This window comes from Melitaea cinxia, chromosome 17, assembly GCF_905220565.1.
Source record: "Melitaea cinxia chromosome 17, ilMelCinx1.1, whole genome shotgun sequence".
NCBI lineage: Eukaryota > Metazoa > Arthropoda > Insecta > Lepidoptera > Nymphalidae > Melitaea > Melitaea cinxia.
This window is the reverse complement of record NC_059410.1, coordinates 16,047,398-16,061,320: the sequence shown is the minus strand read 5'-3', so window position 1 is coordinate 16,061,320 and position 13,923 is coordinate 16,047,398. Positions and strand designations below refer to the sequence as shown.

At 33.5% G+C, this 13,923-nt stretch overlaps 1 protein-coding gene across 1 annotated transcript in view; it reads left to right on the top strand.

The window, feature by feature from the left end:
• Positions 1-13,082, top strand: part of LOC123661653 (protein prickle-like) — a 182,678-nt gene extending 169,596 nt beyond the window's left edge. The window contains exon 6 of the mRNA XM_045596605.1: positions 12,045-13,082. Within this exon, the coding sequence (XP_045452561.1) occupies positions 12,045-13,082 (1,038 nt within the window). The remainder of the gene's footprint in view (positions 1-12,044) is intronic.
• The last annotated feature ends 841 nt before the right edge of the window (positions 13,083-13,923 follow it).

Here is a 13,923-nt window from a genome sequence, read left to right as displayed (position 1 = left end):
AAGAGGCCTATGCCCAGTAGTGGGATATTACAGGCTGAAGCGTACATCAACCCTGTGTGAAATAGATTATATGATGAATAATATAGAGACGCATTGCTCTACTGGTATTAGCTGTAGGGTCATTGACTCGACCGCGACGCTAGTAAACAAACTAATGTAACTACAATCATCTCAAACGTACCAATATCTGAGAAATAAGAAAAAAACGAGTACATTTTTCCCGAACGATATTCCATTTCATGCGTGAATTCCAAGAAATAGTTCGTTAACCCGAACAGTTGCGAGCCAATAAATCAAACTGCCTTATCAAAATGGTCTCAGGAGGGACTGGTAAGTGGCCGCGGGGAGGAAACAGCCCCCCACCGGAAACGATAAGAATTTAGGCCGAAAGGGGTTTACCCCCTTTAAAAAAGGCTTTCTAGACATAAATTTGGTCGCGCCGTAATTGATGGTGCCTAATTTGTAGGTAGTTGGTAAGTGTCGGGTGTTTTTTAAAGCTTAAGTTATGTCAAGAAGCTAATCGGTGCTTTTTAATTTTTACACGATCTTACAATTTTTTTTATCTTATACAAGTTATTAAAATTAAGTGTGAAACGCTATTACTAATTAAAATTAAAAGTAATTTAAATATGTAAAATTTATACCCGTCATATTTTTTAAATTTACGAAAACTATAAACATCAGAAAATATTTTAATATCGCTTAACCATTTATTATTTTAAAGCTTTTTATGGAACATAGGCTATAAAATATCACACTACGAATTACCAATAGCCATAAACATCACTGACTTGTTCTAAAACTGAAGACATCCGTCTAAATAAATTGTGAATTAAACAGGCGATATTACGATAACATGAAATCGTTTGTAATGTCTTGTTAGAACTGTCACGGTATTTAGCACCCCTAACGAGCGATTAATTTCCCGGAAGAAATTTTACACAAACATCGCTTTAATTAATAATATGCAGAGAGGTAAGTGAAGGGAAGTCATTTTGTTGAAACACGATATCGGTATTCCAGTGGATTGTTCCATGTGATTTTAAAAACATAATTAGCAATTCTGTTAATTTTCTCAAGGTTTATAAATCTATATATTATTACTCGTAATACGTGAAGCAAAAACTTTGTACACCTTTTTACAAAAATTGCGCGGACGGAGGAGTATGAAATTTCGTACACTTATAGTAATTTATATAAAAAAGGAGTGCAGAATACTATTTTTGTAAAATTTTGCATAAATATACATTAAATAACTGAGGTCTTTTTATAATTAATAATAAAAAGACCTCTGGACGACCACAAGTCAATATTAAATCCTAAGTATAGTATTTATAACAGTTAAGTTAGTAACGTAGCAGTTTGCAAATTTATTTACTTACGCTCAAATATTACTTTCAAAAGCATTCTCTACTATCGAACTAGCCTGAGAACACTTGTTTGTAGGTGTGCAAAATCGGAAATAGATCCAATTTATATATAAGTATATAGGTATTTAAATTAAGGGTAAAAAAGGCAAAAGAAGAAAATAAGTTCACAAAATTTACATTTCGCATGCACGACAACGACATCAGTCAAACTAGGGACCTCCTATTGTAAGTAAAAAATAAAATTACATTTGTGTTATTACAATTAGTGGGTAAACTTTATTAAAATTCTGAAACTTATATTACTATAATTTATTACTATTAACTCTTTTAACAAACAACATTTTTATAATATTGTTTTCGCAAATCACGAAAACGACTAGTACATAAACTTAATTATTAAAATTATTTTTATTATAAATCAGTGATGATTATTTTATAACGATAAACAACGTTTAATTATGTTATAAATAATAAAAAATACACATCAAAAATTGTTATTGTAATCTAAATAACCATCTTAAAATTTACATTCCAAGAAATTATGTTAATATCGCTGTCTGTATTAACGATTTAAATTAATTAATATATAATTATATTATAGTTTAAACAGTTTGTTTGTTTTATTAAAATCACCGTCTGTATTAATTTTAAAACTCTTCTTGCGTAAAGGTTGTAAATTAAATAATTGGGTTTGCTCGCGAACGAAAAAAAAACCGACTTCAATTACATCGACAAGTAATACAACGTAGATCGACGAAAAAATAGTCAAGCAGCTACGCGTTATCAAAGATTACTCAAAAAGTAGTAATCAGATCTTGATAAAATTTATGTGACCACATGATAAACATCAGCTTTCGATTAAATTAAAAATTATCAAAATCGGTACACCCAGTAAAAAGTTATTGCGGATTTTCGAGAGTTTCCCTCGATTTCTCTGGGATCCCATCATCAGATCCTGGTTTCCTTATCATGGTACTAAACTAGGGATATCCCCTTTCCAACAAAAAAAGAACTATCAGAATCGGTACATCCAGTAGAAAGTTATGCGGTATAATACAACGTAGGTCGACGAAAAAAGCGTCAAGTAAAAACGCATTATTAGATATAACTCAAAAAGTAGTTGTTAGATTTCAAATAAATTTAAATGGGACCAATCGACACATACCACCTTTCAATTAAAACAAAATTTGTCGAAATCGGTTCTGATGTAACATACATAAAAAAAAAAAATACAGTCGAATTGAGAACCTCCTCCTTTTTTGGAAGTCGGTTAAAAAGTAAGCGATAATATATTTCGCTACGATTAATAGATGCGAATAAGTAATTATACACACCGATGCAAGTGAAATCAGGCGCATTTATATAGTGTAGCTAAAGAATATTGTCCCTCAATCTCTTTACTCTCAGATCTGACTTCAGATTTCAAATGCAAAGGTTAACGTTACAACTCTTAACATGAAAGGAGTTCATGCGAGCGAGTTGTTTTTAAAATTAACCAGTCGTCCTTGAAAAATTTTTAATACAAAGGATTCTAGTCGATAAGATATGCATACAATATAATTATACATTCAAATTATTTTATTGAGCTTGTAAATAACATAGAACTAGACAAATTTAGCTCTTACCTACACGCTAAACTAAAATAAAACTAGTATTGCAAAATGACAATATCACTCCTTGCTATACTACAAACTAAAATTAATTAGAATTTTTATTTATTTATCTCGTACGGATTTAGGAAAATCTTAGTCATCCTACACTATTACCAGAACTTTCAGAAGTCAGCAGACGGTAAGATATGAGCTCTGTAACAGACTGCTATCACAAAGAAGTGGTTTAAATTATTGGTTTCTATTATTAACTGAGGTAGAGCACAGCAGGAAAATTCCTGCTCAAAATGTGGAGCACTCGACCTTACAGAATCTCGACCTCGACCTTACAGAAGATCACAGCAAAATAATACTGTTTTCAAGCAGTATTGTGTTCCTGTGGTGAGTAAGGTGACCAGAGCTCCTGGGGGGATTGGGGATTGGGTCGGCAACGCGCGTGCGATGCTTCTGGTGTTGCAGGTGTCTATGAGCTATGGTAATCGCTTACCATCAGGTGAGCCGTACGCTTGTTTGCCGACATAGTTCTATTAAAAAAAAAATTACAATGTAGGTAAGATTGTACATATGTGTTTTTCTGGGTTACAATATGTAAATGAATATACCTAAAAAATAAAGTATTATATATTTGTAAGTCGAGATAAACCGATGATGATAACCGATACCTATCGGTAAGACTCGTGCATAGACCAATTATTGCGATCTTAAATCCGAGCTAACACCGCGCTAACTTTTCTAATCTTAAAGTAATCGCGTGTTCAACATCAAAAGCCAGTAAATTTATATTTAGAATTTCATTCAAAATTCTTTTTTAAACCTACCCTCGAGTAATAAAATAATCATCTACGTTTTAATTGCTTCATTTAAATATGCTAATGTAAAAAAGGGTAGTGAAAACGTTACGTTACAAAAAAATCTTTAATGGAAGAAACTTTTCGTGCGTTAATAACTGGCCTATTAGTAGTAATTCAGATTATTTAGGTCTAGATTCGGACCTCGAACTAGATTATTAATTTTGATTGGCTCCGCGGATTAGAACGAAACAATGCCTATACTTTTGAAGAATTTTATAGCTTTCACTGAGCTTGATTGATCGCTGTAATGTCGCTGTAAATTAGTGTTTTTGTAAAATATATTTTATGATTACAATAAATAATAACTAGGAGTCAACGACCGCGGTCTAGTACATCAAATTAAGCCGACGGACTAGCATTATAAAGGCTTACGTTTTAGTGAATTTTTCAGTTCTGATGAAATACTGTATTACAAGAATTAATTATTAATTCATTTTTACAGCAATTAATATACTAAATTTGATTATTTTTCTTCTATTCGTTTATTTAAATTTTATTATTTATAATCATTTCTAATTTTAGTAATGAATCTAAATGCAGAATGTTAATAAAAATAAATATTATATATATATCTAGAATTCTAGCGTCTTAGAGTTCTTGGGTTATTTATAACGCTAAACAAACTTTTTCACGAACAATAACTGATAATAACTTTTAATTTAGCCATCACAATGAGAGATAATATTTTAATTTATACTTATCATTCCTATTTTCTACATTTGGTTCGTTTCTATGCTCAATATTTTGTTTTATAACATCCATTATAATTTAATCCTTCCAAAATCAACACAATTTTTACTTTCATATAATGAGACATAAATAACCTTAACATAGTTAAAAGCAGTTTGGCAGCCATGACTTCACTTCATGGAGTTCTTAGTTTAGCTAACAGATAACATACAACCGAAACTTACTTTTTAATTGATTGATTGATCGATACAGCCTGTAACGTCCCACAACTGGGCAAAGGCCTATTTCTCCGTATAGACGTTATTATAAAGGCCTTTTAATAATAAGGTTTTATAAATAAAGACAGTCCTACTCCTCCTAGACGAATTTTAAGAAAAGAAAAGTAATAGTAACTCTTTTTATTACCTTTGTAACTTCAAGACTAGACTAAATATAAAAAAATACCTTCGCCTACGATTACGATACGATTTATAAAGCGTTTTATAAAAATCAGAGCTATAATATTAAAAAAAAAGTTGCGCTATCAAACTAGCATCGAAGCTCGCGGACGAAACCCCTGCGCTGTGAATAAATTAAAATTAATTTCTCCCGCTTCATATATAAAATAAAAAAGGTTCCCAAAAAGGTTCTCATGTTTAATTTTTACGATATATTATGAATATTTCCCCAGCCGTGACAGATCGTCCCGTCATCGCGTGTCGATTGCGATAAGGTCGCTTTATAATCGCACGGCACGCGACGCTCGTGACTGTATTGACTGACATATCAATTTAATAACATTTTTGTACATTTCTTTATGTAATAAGAAATATATTATTCGGTAGATTAAACTTCGTCTACATCTATTAATGTCAATGTGACAAAAATGTTTATGTTTAAATTCAATATAATTCATTTAGTTCAATAAGTTTAAAAAGTTATCCCTACTATAGAGAAAATACACAACCTTTCTCGTATGTTTATGGTTATGGTAGCGTCTTTGGTGCGACGAAGCCAGCCCTGCGGTCACCAACCCAACCGCCCAGCGTCGTGACTATGGGCAAAACACATAAGTTCACGCCATTTTCGTGCGAACTTGTGGAAGCTTGTGTCCAGCAGTGGACTGCGATAGGCTGAAGTGAAACTGATAAAAATTCTTATTTAGATTCAGAAATAGCCATAGAGGTAAACGCTTTTCTGTGTACACCAATTTTTTCAGATTTTAGCTATGCGATTGGCATATTCAGTTTTATTTTCAAAATATATACAACCTTTTTAATTAGATAGGGCACATCAGGAAATGTCTTGCTCAAAATATAGAGCAGCCTAATTGGGAAGTTCCTCAGCCTTACAAAAGATACACAGCTAAATAGCACTCTCAGATGCTATTGGATTTCTGTGGTTAGTAAAGTCAGAGCTCAATGTGAGAGGGTCGGCACTTGAGATGTTCCTAGTGTAGCAGGCGTCCATAGGCTAAAGCTACCATCATCTGCTTACCATCAAGCAGACAGTAGACTATTTTGCCACTTTTTCATAGTTTTAATATAATAACCAATTGGATTCAAAAATTCTATGTCCTAACAGTATTGGCTTATCGTTTGCCAATCACGTTTTTTTTTTTTTCAAAAAATCTTTCAACGGCTACATTCACATAATAACGTGAATTATTTTATAACAATCGTCATTCAACAATGCTGTTTCAATAATATGTTATTGAAAATATAACGTTCCCATCATGCATAAAGAATAATATTTTAATTGTGACTGAGGCATCTAGCTGTGGAATATATTTCATAAGAATTACTTACTGTAAGTATATAATAGGTTGAACTGACCGACTGACTTGCTTACTTACTGTAAGAATCGATCGAGTGATAATGTACTATAATATACTATTAACAAGTAATATCAAGCGTTACTTATTCAAAGGAAAAGGAATGGTCCTTGATCCATTACTCGCTCCACAGTGGAGCGAGGGTGTTTTTGAAACCAACAAAAGCGGTCGACTTTTCGTGCTATCCGAAACAAGATGGGGGAGGCACACAGAGCTATACACGCAGACCAGAAACAAATATTTGTATAAACACAAATATCCGTCTCGAATGGGAATCAAACACGTGAGACTATACTAATTTAATAGAACGGTCGTCGAAACGGTTAAATTATCTAGAATTACTAATAACATTATTTTAGAAATTTAAACACGCTGTTTAAAAACATATTGTTGACTTAAAACTTCTTTACGTACGCTTGACTTGGGGAGTAACCCGCTGAATGCGTGACGAGAGCGTTACGAAAAGTGTGATCGGGCAAGCCGAACGGTAGTTGAGAAGATTTAAGTTTTTGAAGATAGAAAGTTTTACTTCTGGGGGTGTTAATCACACTCGTTTTTTTTCCTCGAAAAATATTTTACGCTTCCAAAGTACAATGTTACGATTTTCGCTAATTTTTCACCGTAATGTCAAGGAGAGGCGTACTGCATCAGAGCCTCAGTACACTCGAACTAAGTAATCTTTAAATATATATATTTTTTAGTTACATATTTTATTACCTTCCAAATATATATGTATATCAATTTGTTTGTAATTTTAATTTCCCAGGTGTATAAATTAGTTTAATACGAAAATAATTTTGTTTTTTCTTTTCGACTTTATCGTAATGTTTTCATCGTAATTGGCCTTAATAATTATTTATATTATATTTTATCCTTTTTTATAACTTTTTCTGTGTTGTACCATTCCTTATAAATAAATAAATACTTAGTACTTTTCTGACTCTAGAGTTGTTGTTCCCGCCGAACCTTGGCGTACCTAATATTTATATATATTATATTTTAAAACAAATATATCAACAATATTTTACCACTTCAAGTAAGATTGCTATATAAACTTTTCTTCAGTAGCACTTCATCATACTTATCTATACTAACGTTATAGTTAAAGCAGAGGAGTTAAACACATCTCATTATACACCCTGATTACAGAAAAAGCAATTGGCTTTAAAATATCAAGCTACGACACTTAGCAATGCCGCTTAAAAAAGGGTACATGTAAAGTCAACAACATTCTATAACTACCTATGTATGTAAGAGTTGCTTACAATTAGAGCCTCTCCTTAGAGGTTAGAGAGCCTCTCTAACAGGTCCAGATAGATTTCAGCACACTTAACCACAGATTTAAATTTCAGGACCTCCTAATTCACCACGTAAGATGAACTTTAAACACTATTACAGAACCCTTAAAGCTATGACGGTTCTTTTAAGATTTTACACTTTTGTATCCATCGATCTATTTCAAAATTTAGAACTTGTGTATTTATTTTCGTTCCTCAGTGTACCCCATATCATTATAATGCGATAGCGCGGCAAGGTTAGCCAGCGGAAATGCGGCACTGCAGTCTGCCGCTACGTCTTTGACGGATTACCTGTTTTTAACTACTGACGTCAGAAATTTTGAGGTTTTCTTGTTTCTTTACATATATAGCATTTTTGTATGACCAAAGTAACAAACAAATGTACGGCCCACTTGGTGATGAGCACTTAACGTGGGCTATGGACGCATGCAATGCTAGAAGTACTGCAAGCGCGTTGCCGACCCTAGCTCCAACCTTCTCCACAACCTATGGTCACCTGACTCACCACAGAAACACAATCCTACTTGAGAGTAGTGTCATTTAGCTGTGATTTTCTGTGAGGTCGAGGTACATCGCCAGCTGACTCCTACCTCAAAAAATGTCGGTTTTCTTATTTTTTTGCATATTTTATTCATTAAAATATTTTGTCTATCTTAATTTGATATTCCGACAAATATTAATAGTGACATTCACATCCACATAGTGTATTTCATCTACGGCTTATATCGAACACATTTCCCTGAAAAACCTACAATTTTCATCATGTAATCGAAACTTCTTTTTACGTGTTACGTATACGTATATACGATTTAAAACAAATTTTTACGTGTTCCATTCATACGTATTTAAAACAAAACGCAACAAAGTTGATGTTATCGAAATATGCAGAGAACCTAATTTACCGTCTTATTATTAATAGAATTAACATTTAACATGAATAAATAATAATATTATATAATTGTAATAATAATATAATTTCATATGTCGCTACATTTTCCTTATACGCGATGTCATAAAGATTTATCAGCTGTGTAATTCTATAAATAATAATATACGAATATGTTTCATTGATGCATTACCTTGTGCAGAATAAACCGATTTTTCTTTTAATATGACTTCTTAATACAACGATTATAACAATGTACTTACCACAGGTCTGTGAGAACTGTGCTCTCGATAGTGTTGCGTTTCTTTAGACTGAATTTAAGACCTGTTTTACGGTTCCTGCTAAATTTTACAGCTAGGAAGTGAGGACTGTGAACTCTATCTGTATATCTTTAGATAAATAAATAAATAAATAAATATGTGTGTAAAAAATATTAAAGCAATATCTAATATATAAAAAATGAACCAGAAATTTTCTATTGAAGTCATCATATGTCCCTCATATATACTCGTAATACCGTCATAAATGATAGCATTATCCACATACAGTGAATTCATTATTATAATACTCAGAAATTCGGAATTGATTCGGAATGTAGATTCTGTAGAGAACTTGCAAAGAACTCTGCAGTTACACCTTAAAAAAATACACGGTATTTAATGACAATTTGAATTCATTTAATTAAAACTCAAACGTGCCAATTTGTGTTTTTAGAAAACAAGATTTTTCTCAATATTAAATAATGCACTCTCATAATTAACTTACAATTATTATTAAAATCAATCCAAAACATAATAAAATTTTAAGAAGCTATGTATTACAAGTATTTCTGTATGTTTAAGATAAATTTCATGTTCAGAAAATGGAATTGTTACGCGTTCTACAATTACGAAATTTCTTATGGACCTGCATAATTTGATTAAGGAGTTAAGTTAGACAGCTCTATACACACATAATTATGTACTTTCAATCCGTAAATACATCTGTACCCACAAATTGGGACCCACGTTTACTTAGAGTACGCGTTGATAACAATTAAGATATTTAAATACGTCATATATAATAAAATCTACGTATATATCGAAGGAAGATACATTTTAAGTGAAAATGTCGATCTATGATTTTAAGAGTTATTTAAATCGTTTACCAGTATATCTTTTATAATAAATCATTCAAGCCGTCTCTACGCCAAGTAAAATTGCCGTAACGAATTAGCCGTGAAAATATAACAGAAAACATAACAGTATTTTTCATATTTATTGTAATACTTGTTTAATAAAGCCATGTACTAGTACTTAGTATTTTTTTTAAAGTTACACGGAACTTTCTATTCAAGATAAAAAAAAGCTATCACGAGCTGTACGATTAGTAATTAGATGAAAATGCTTCCGAGTGACAAAGCTGTCTAAGTATGATTCAATGAAATTCCACATTTGTGTCAATGTGTGTGTATGAATGTGTGTATATGTATGTGTTATACACGTATTAAGAGAGTTATGTCACGCGGCCATGACACCTGTCCCGTGTTTAGGAAACATCCTCGACAATGAATGACACAATCCAGGTCACTCGTTATAATTACAAAAGCCAAATGAGTTAAATATTTAAAATTCCTTAATATCATAACGTGGCATAAAATGTTTTATGTGATTGTAATCTTGATATATTTTGTGTTACGAAATCGGTTGACGTTTCCTATTATTTTATACGCGTTGTTTTATTTCGTTTTGAAATATTTGAACGAAATTTATTATTTACCGAGTTTTATTCGCTTTTTAATCGCTTTATTAATATATATCCATCCCCGAATCACTTTTGGGAGCAGAGTAGCTTTGAAAAACAATTCTGTACGGTGTCACAAATCTAGTTTGTAATCATTTTGTACTCGTACGTACTGTTTAAGTTTCTTTTTGTAATAATTTTCTTTTCTATCTCTTACGTATGTTTGAGGCGATAAAATTAATTTTTCATTTTCTGTTATCATCAATTATCTTCATGTTATCCTATATTTATGATGTTGCCACATTATTTGAATCAATTGTTTTCATTTTAAAATAACAAGAGTTATGCAAAAAATGGCGACCATACCAATCCTGTACATGTCTACATATGTTCAGAAGAAAATTATTGTTAAAGGAATTGTTGAAATTCAACGTAAGACAATAACTGTAGCTGAGGTCGTGATAATGAGGCAGATAAGGCGGCTCCCAGGGCGAGCAATTGAATCTAGTGAGAGCCTGATGACCTAAGTCTAACCTAGGGAATTCTTAGTGTTGCAAAATTTACTTTATTCGACGCGGGTTACGTAAAACAATGTCTACATTTGTGTTACTACTACTGTGACTTTATTTGAAGTAAATCGCTTTCAATGTTTTGCCTATTTAGTTTAAGACTTAATATAACCGGTAAATATTCGGTAAAAACGCTGATAACTTCGAAATTATCTTCACTTATAAAATATTGATCCATTTATAAAAATAAAAAAAAAACTTTAAATTATCTTAGTACTAACAACTAATAAATAAATAAAAATTGATTCTAATTTCATAAATAAACATATTTAATTAGGACATTTTCATCACCAAATACCAGTGAATTATATTTAACTAAAAACATTAAAGTAGTATCGACACTGCACTCTAAAACGACGAGTCGGTCGAAACTTAGCGCCGGTCGCCAACCGGCCGGCTTCACCCAGATACCGTTTTAAAATATTAATAACGATGTAGTCCACTAATGAACGAACAAAATGTAACCGCGCCGTGGGAACACCATTGTCAGACCACTTTCCTGGGGTCGAGCACTGAACCGCGCTGTGATAGCATATAAAGCCCAATTAAACTTGTTTAGCCGAGTAATTAATTAAAAGGCATCGGAGCTGGGACGAATATGGATTAATTAGGCTGAGCGAAGTGGCACCCGCGGCCGAGATTCAAATCAGACGATAGCTTTGTCGACCGTGCCTCAAATGATTTATAAAACAGAAATCGACAGATGTAATTACCTTCGCTTGTAAGCGGACTTTGAGAAATAAACGGTTTTTTTTTACTTTAGGAGATCGTTTGTTCGATAATTACAATTAGTAATATAAATCATTAGTTAATTGCCAATATTTTTAAAGACCCATTGACATAAAACAATTTTCTATAATAATTTATTAAGCAAAATATAATTTAATTAATCAGCGACCGAATACGGTTTCAGGAGGTCTTTGACCTAATTTGTAGAAGTCATGATTATAATAATTAACATTATTTAAAGAGCATGTTATATCGTATAATGCTATTATATCTTCTAACTAATTTATGCAATCTTTTTTGTTAGCTGACCCAAAACTCTTTTATTATCTGATGCTTAATTGTGTATGAAAAAATTAAATTGTTTCTAAACATTGCATAAAAAATTCACAATGAATTTAAAATGGTAATTAAGATTAAATTAAATCAGATTGTAGTCAACTGTCACATGCCAATTCATAAGAGGGACTATTACTAATAAGTTATTAATGAAAATATTGTTTTCACAGATCATTCTTGCCGACGAGTGCACTGAAGCAGAGGGCAGAGCGTGGCACATGAAACACTTCGCCTGTGCAGAGTGTTCGCGACAACTCGGCGGCCAACGTTACATTATGAGGGAAGCGAGGCCATATTGTTTGCCATGTTTCGACAACTGCTTCGCGGAGTATTGTGACGCCTGCGGTGAACCCATTGGCGTCGACCAGGGTCAGATGTCTCACGAAGGTCAGCACTGGCATGCCACAGAACGATGCTTCGCTTGCCACACATGTCGAGCCAGCCTGTTAGGTCGACCATTTTTACCTCGGAAAGGTGCCATCTTTTGCTCTATAGCATGTTCGAAAGGGGAACCTCCTACGCCATCAGATTCTTCAGGACCAGGACCTAGACCGCCGAGGGTGCCGCGACCGAGAAGAATACCTTCGCCGAAATCCCCAACAAGATCTCCACAAAGAGAACCTTCACCTCATATAGATGCAGATTCTGAGCCCAGTGCGTCTCTAGCTCCGGAGTCACCTCCGCCTCACCCACCACCACCGCCACACGCTTGCCTTAGCTTAGACAGAGCATTGACAGATTTAAGAATAGAACAATCTATGACCGAACACCAAATACAACCGACACCAACTTCAGAAGAAACTAAGGATTCTCCCGACGCTCATTGGAAACCTCCTCATCCAGTAGAAGCGCAGACCGTGGTGACACCTGGTCATTCTACCTCGATGCCTGAACTCATGCTTGTAGACGAAAAAGGTGCACAAAGAAAACCAAGAGGAGGTAGAACGGTCAGGTTTTGCGGTGACGATAACGAAGCCTTTGAACCTGACGAGCCAATACGTAAAGAAAAGACTAAAGATGACGACGCCAGCAGCTATTGCAGTACATGTTCCTCATCCTCTTCTTCGACGGAATCATACACACTGCCCACGAGACGAGCTTACGGAGGAGTCAGGATATCCTATGTACCAAACGACGCAGTGGCGTGTGCGAAGCGAGAAAGACAAAGAAAGAACGCCCAGCACGATAAGAACTGCATCATTTCGTGATCCTGGCTTCTAATTGTGCCTTCACAATCCTCCAAGTGACACCTCCAACCTCCGAGCGAAAGACTGAATTTTCGATAGTTTTTGTAGCCCCTACACGCCATAGTATTATAATGTATGTAAGAATGTCTTCCTTGGATAAAGGGTATGAAAGAATGTAGCATAAGCAGCTGAAGGCACCGCCGACCGCGTCTCTAATAATGTTGTGACAAACATGCGGACGTAATGCCATTTAACAAAGGGCCCTTAAATATGGGATCGGATAGATTTGTTTCGCTATAATTTCACACTTAATCTGTCGATGGATGTCACGTATTCATCGCGGGCACCTTTTCTTTGATGAATCGAGGACCTTTTTTTGCAAACATTTAATATTTTGCAGAGAGGGTTATTCCGACCTCGGTGGTCGAATGAATCAGCTTTAATATACCGATAATAAATATATAAAGCTCGCTAAATTGACATATCTATGCATGTAATCATATCGTGTTTGAGAAACTTATTATTTAGGACATATCCCACTTTGCCACGTAGTCGTAAGGTTTTGTAATTAGATTTGAATAGTGTATAATTTAAAGAGATCAGTACAAAATTTGATTGTATTATTTTTAATACATTTTTGTATGAAAATGTGTGTTCAAATTGTACATATTGTATAACATTAGGTCCTAAGGTTGCCCTAAGTGCAAACTTGAGTTTTATTATTTTAAACACCTGTATGTTAGCGAGATGAAATAAGATGTTGAATTATTAATAGGTCTCAGTCGAACCGGTTTTTTATAGGAATTACCAAGTGTACAGGTATCGGTATTATTTATATCTATCAACATACAATACGACAATT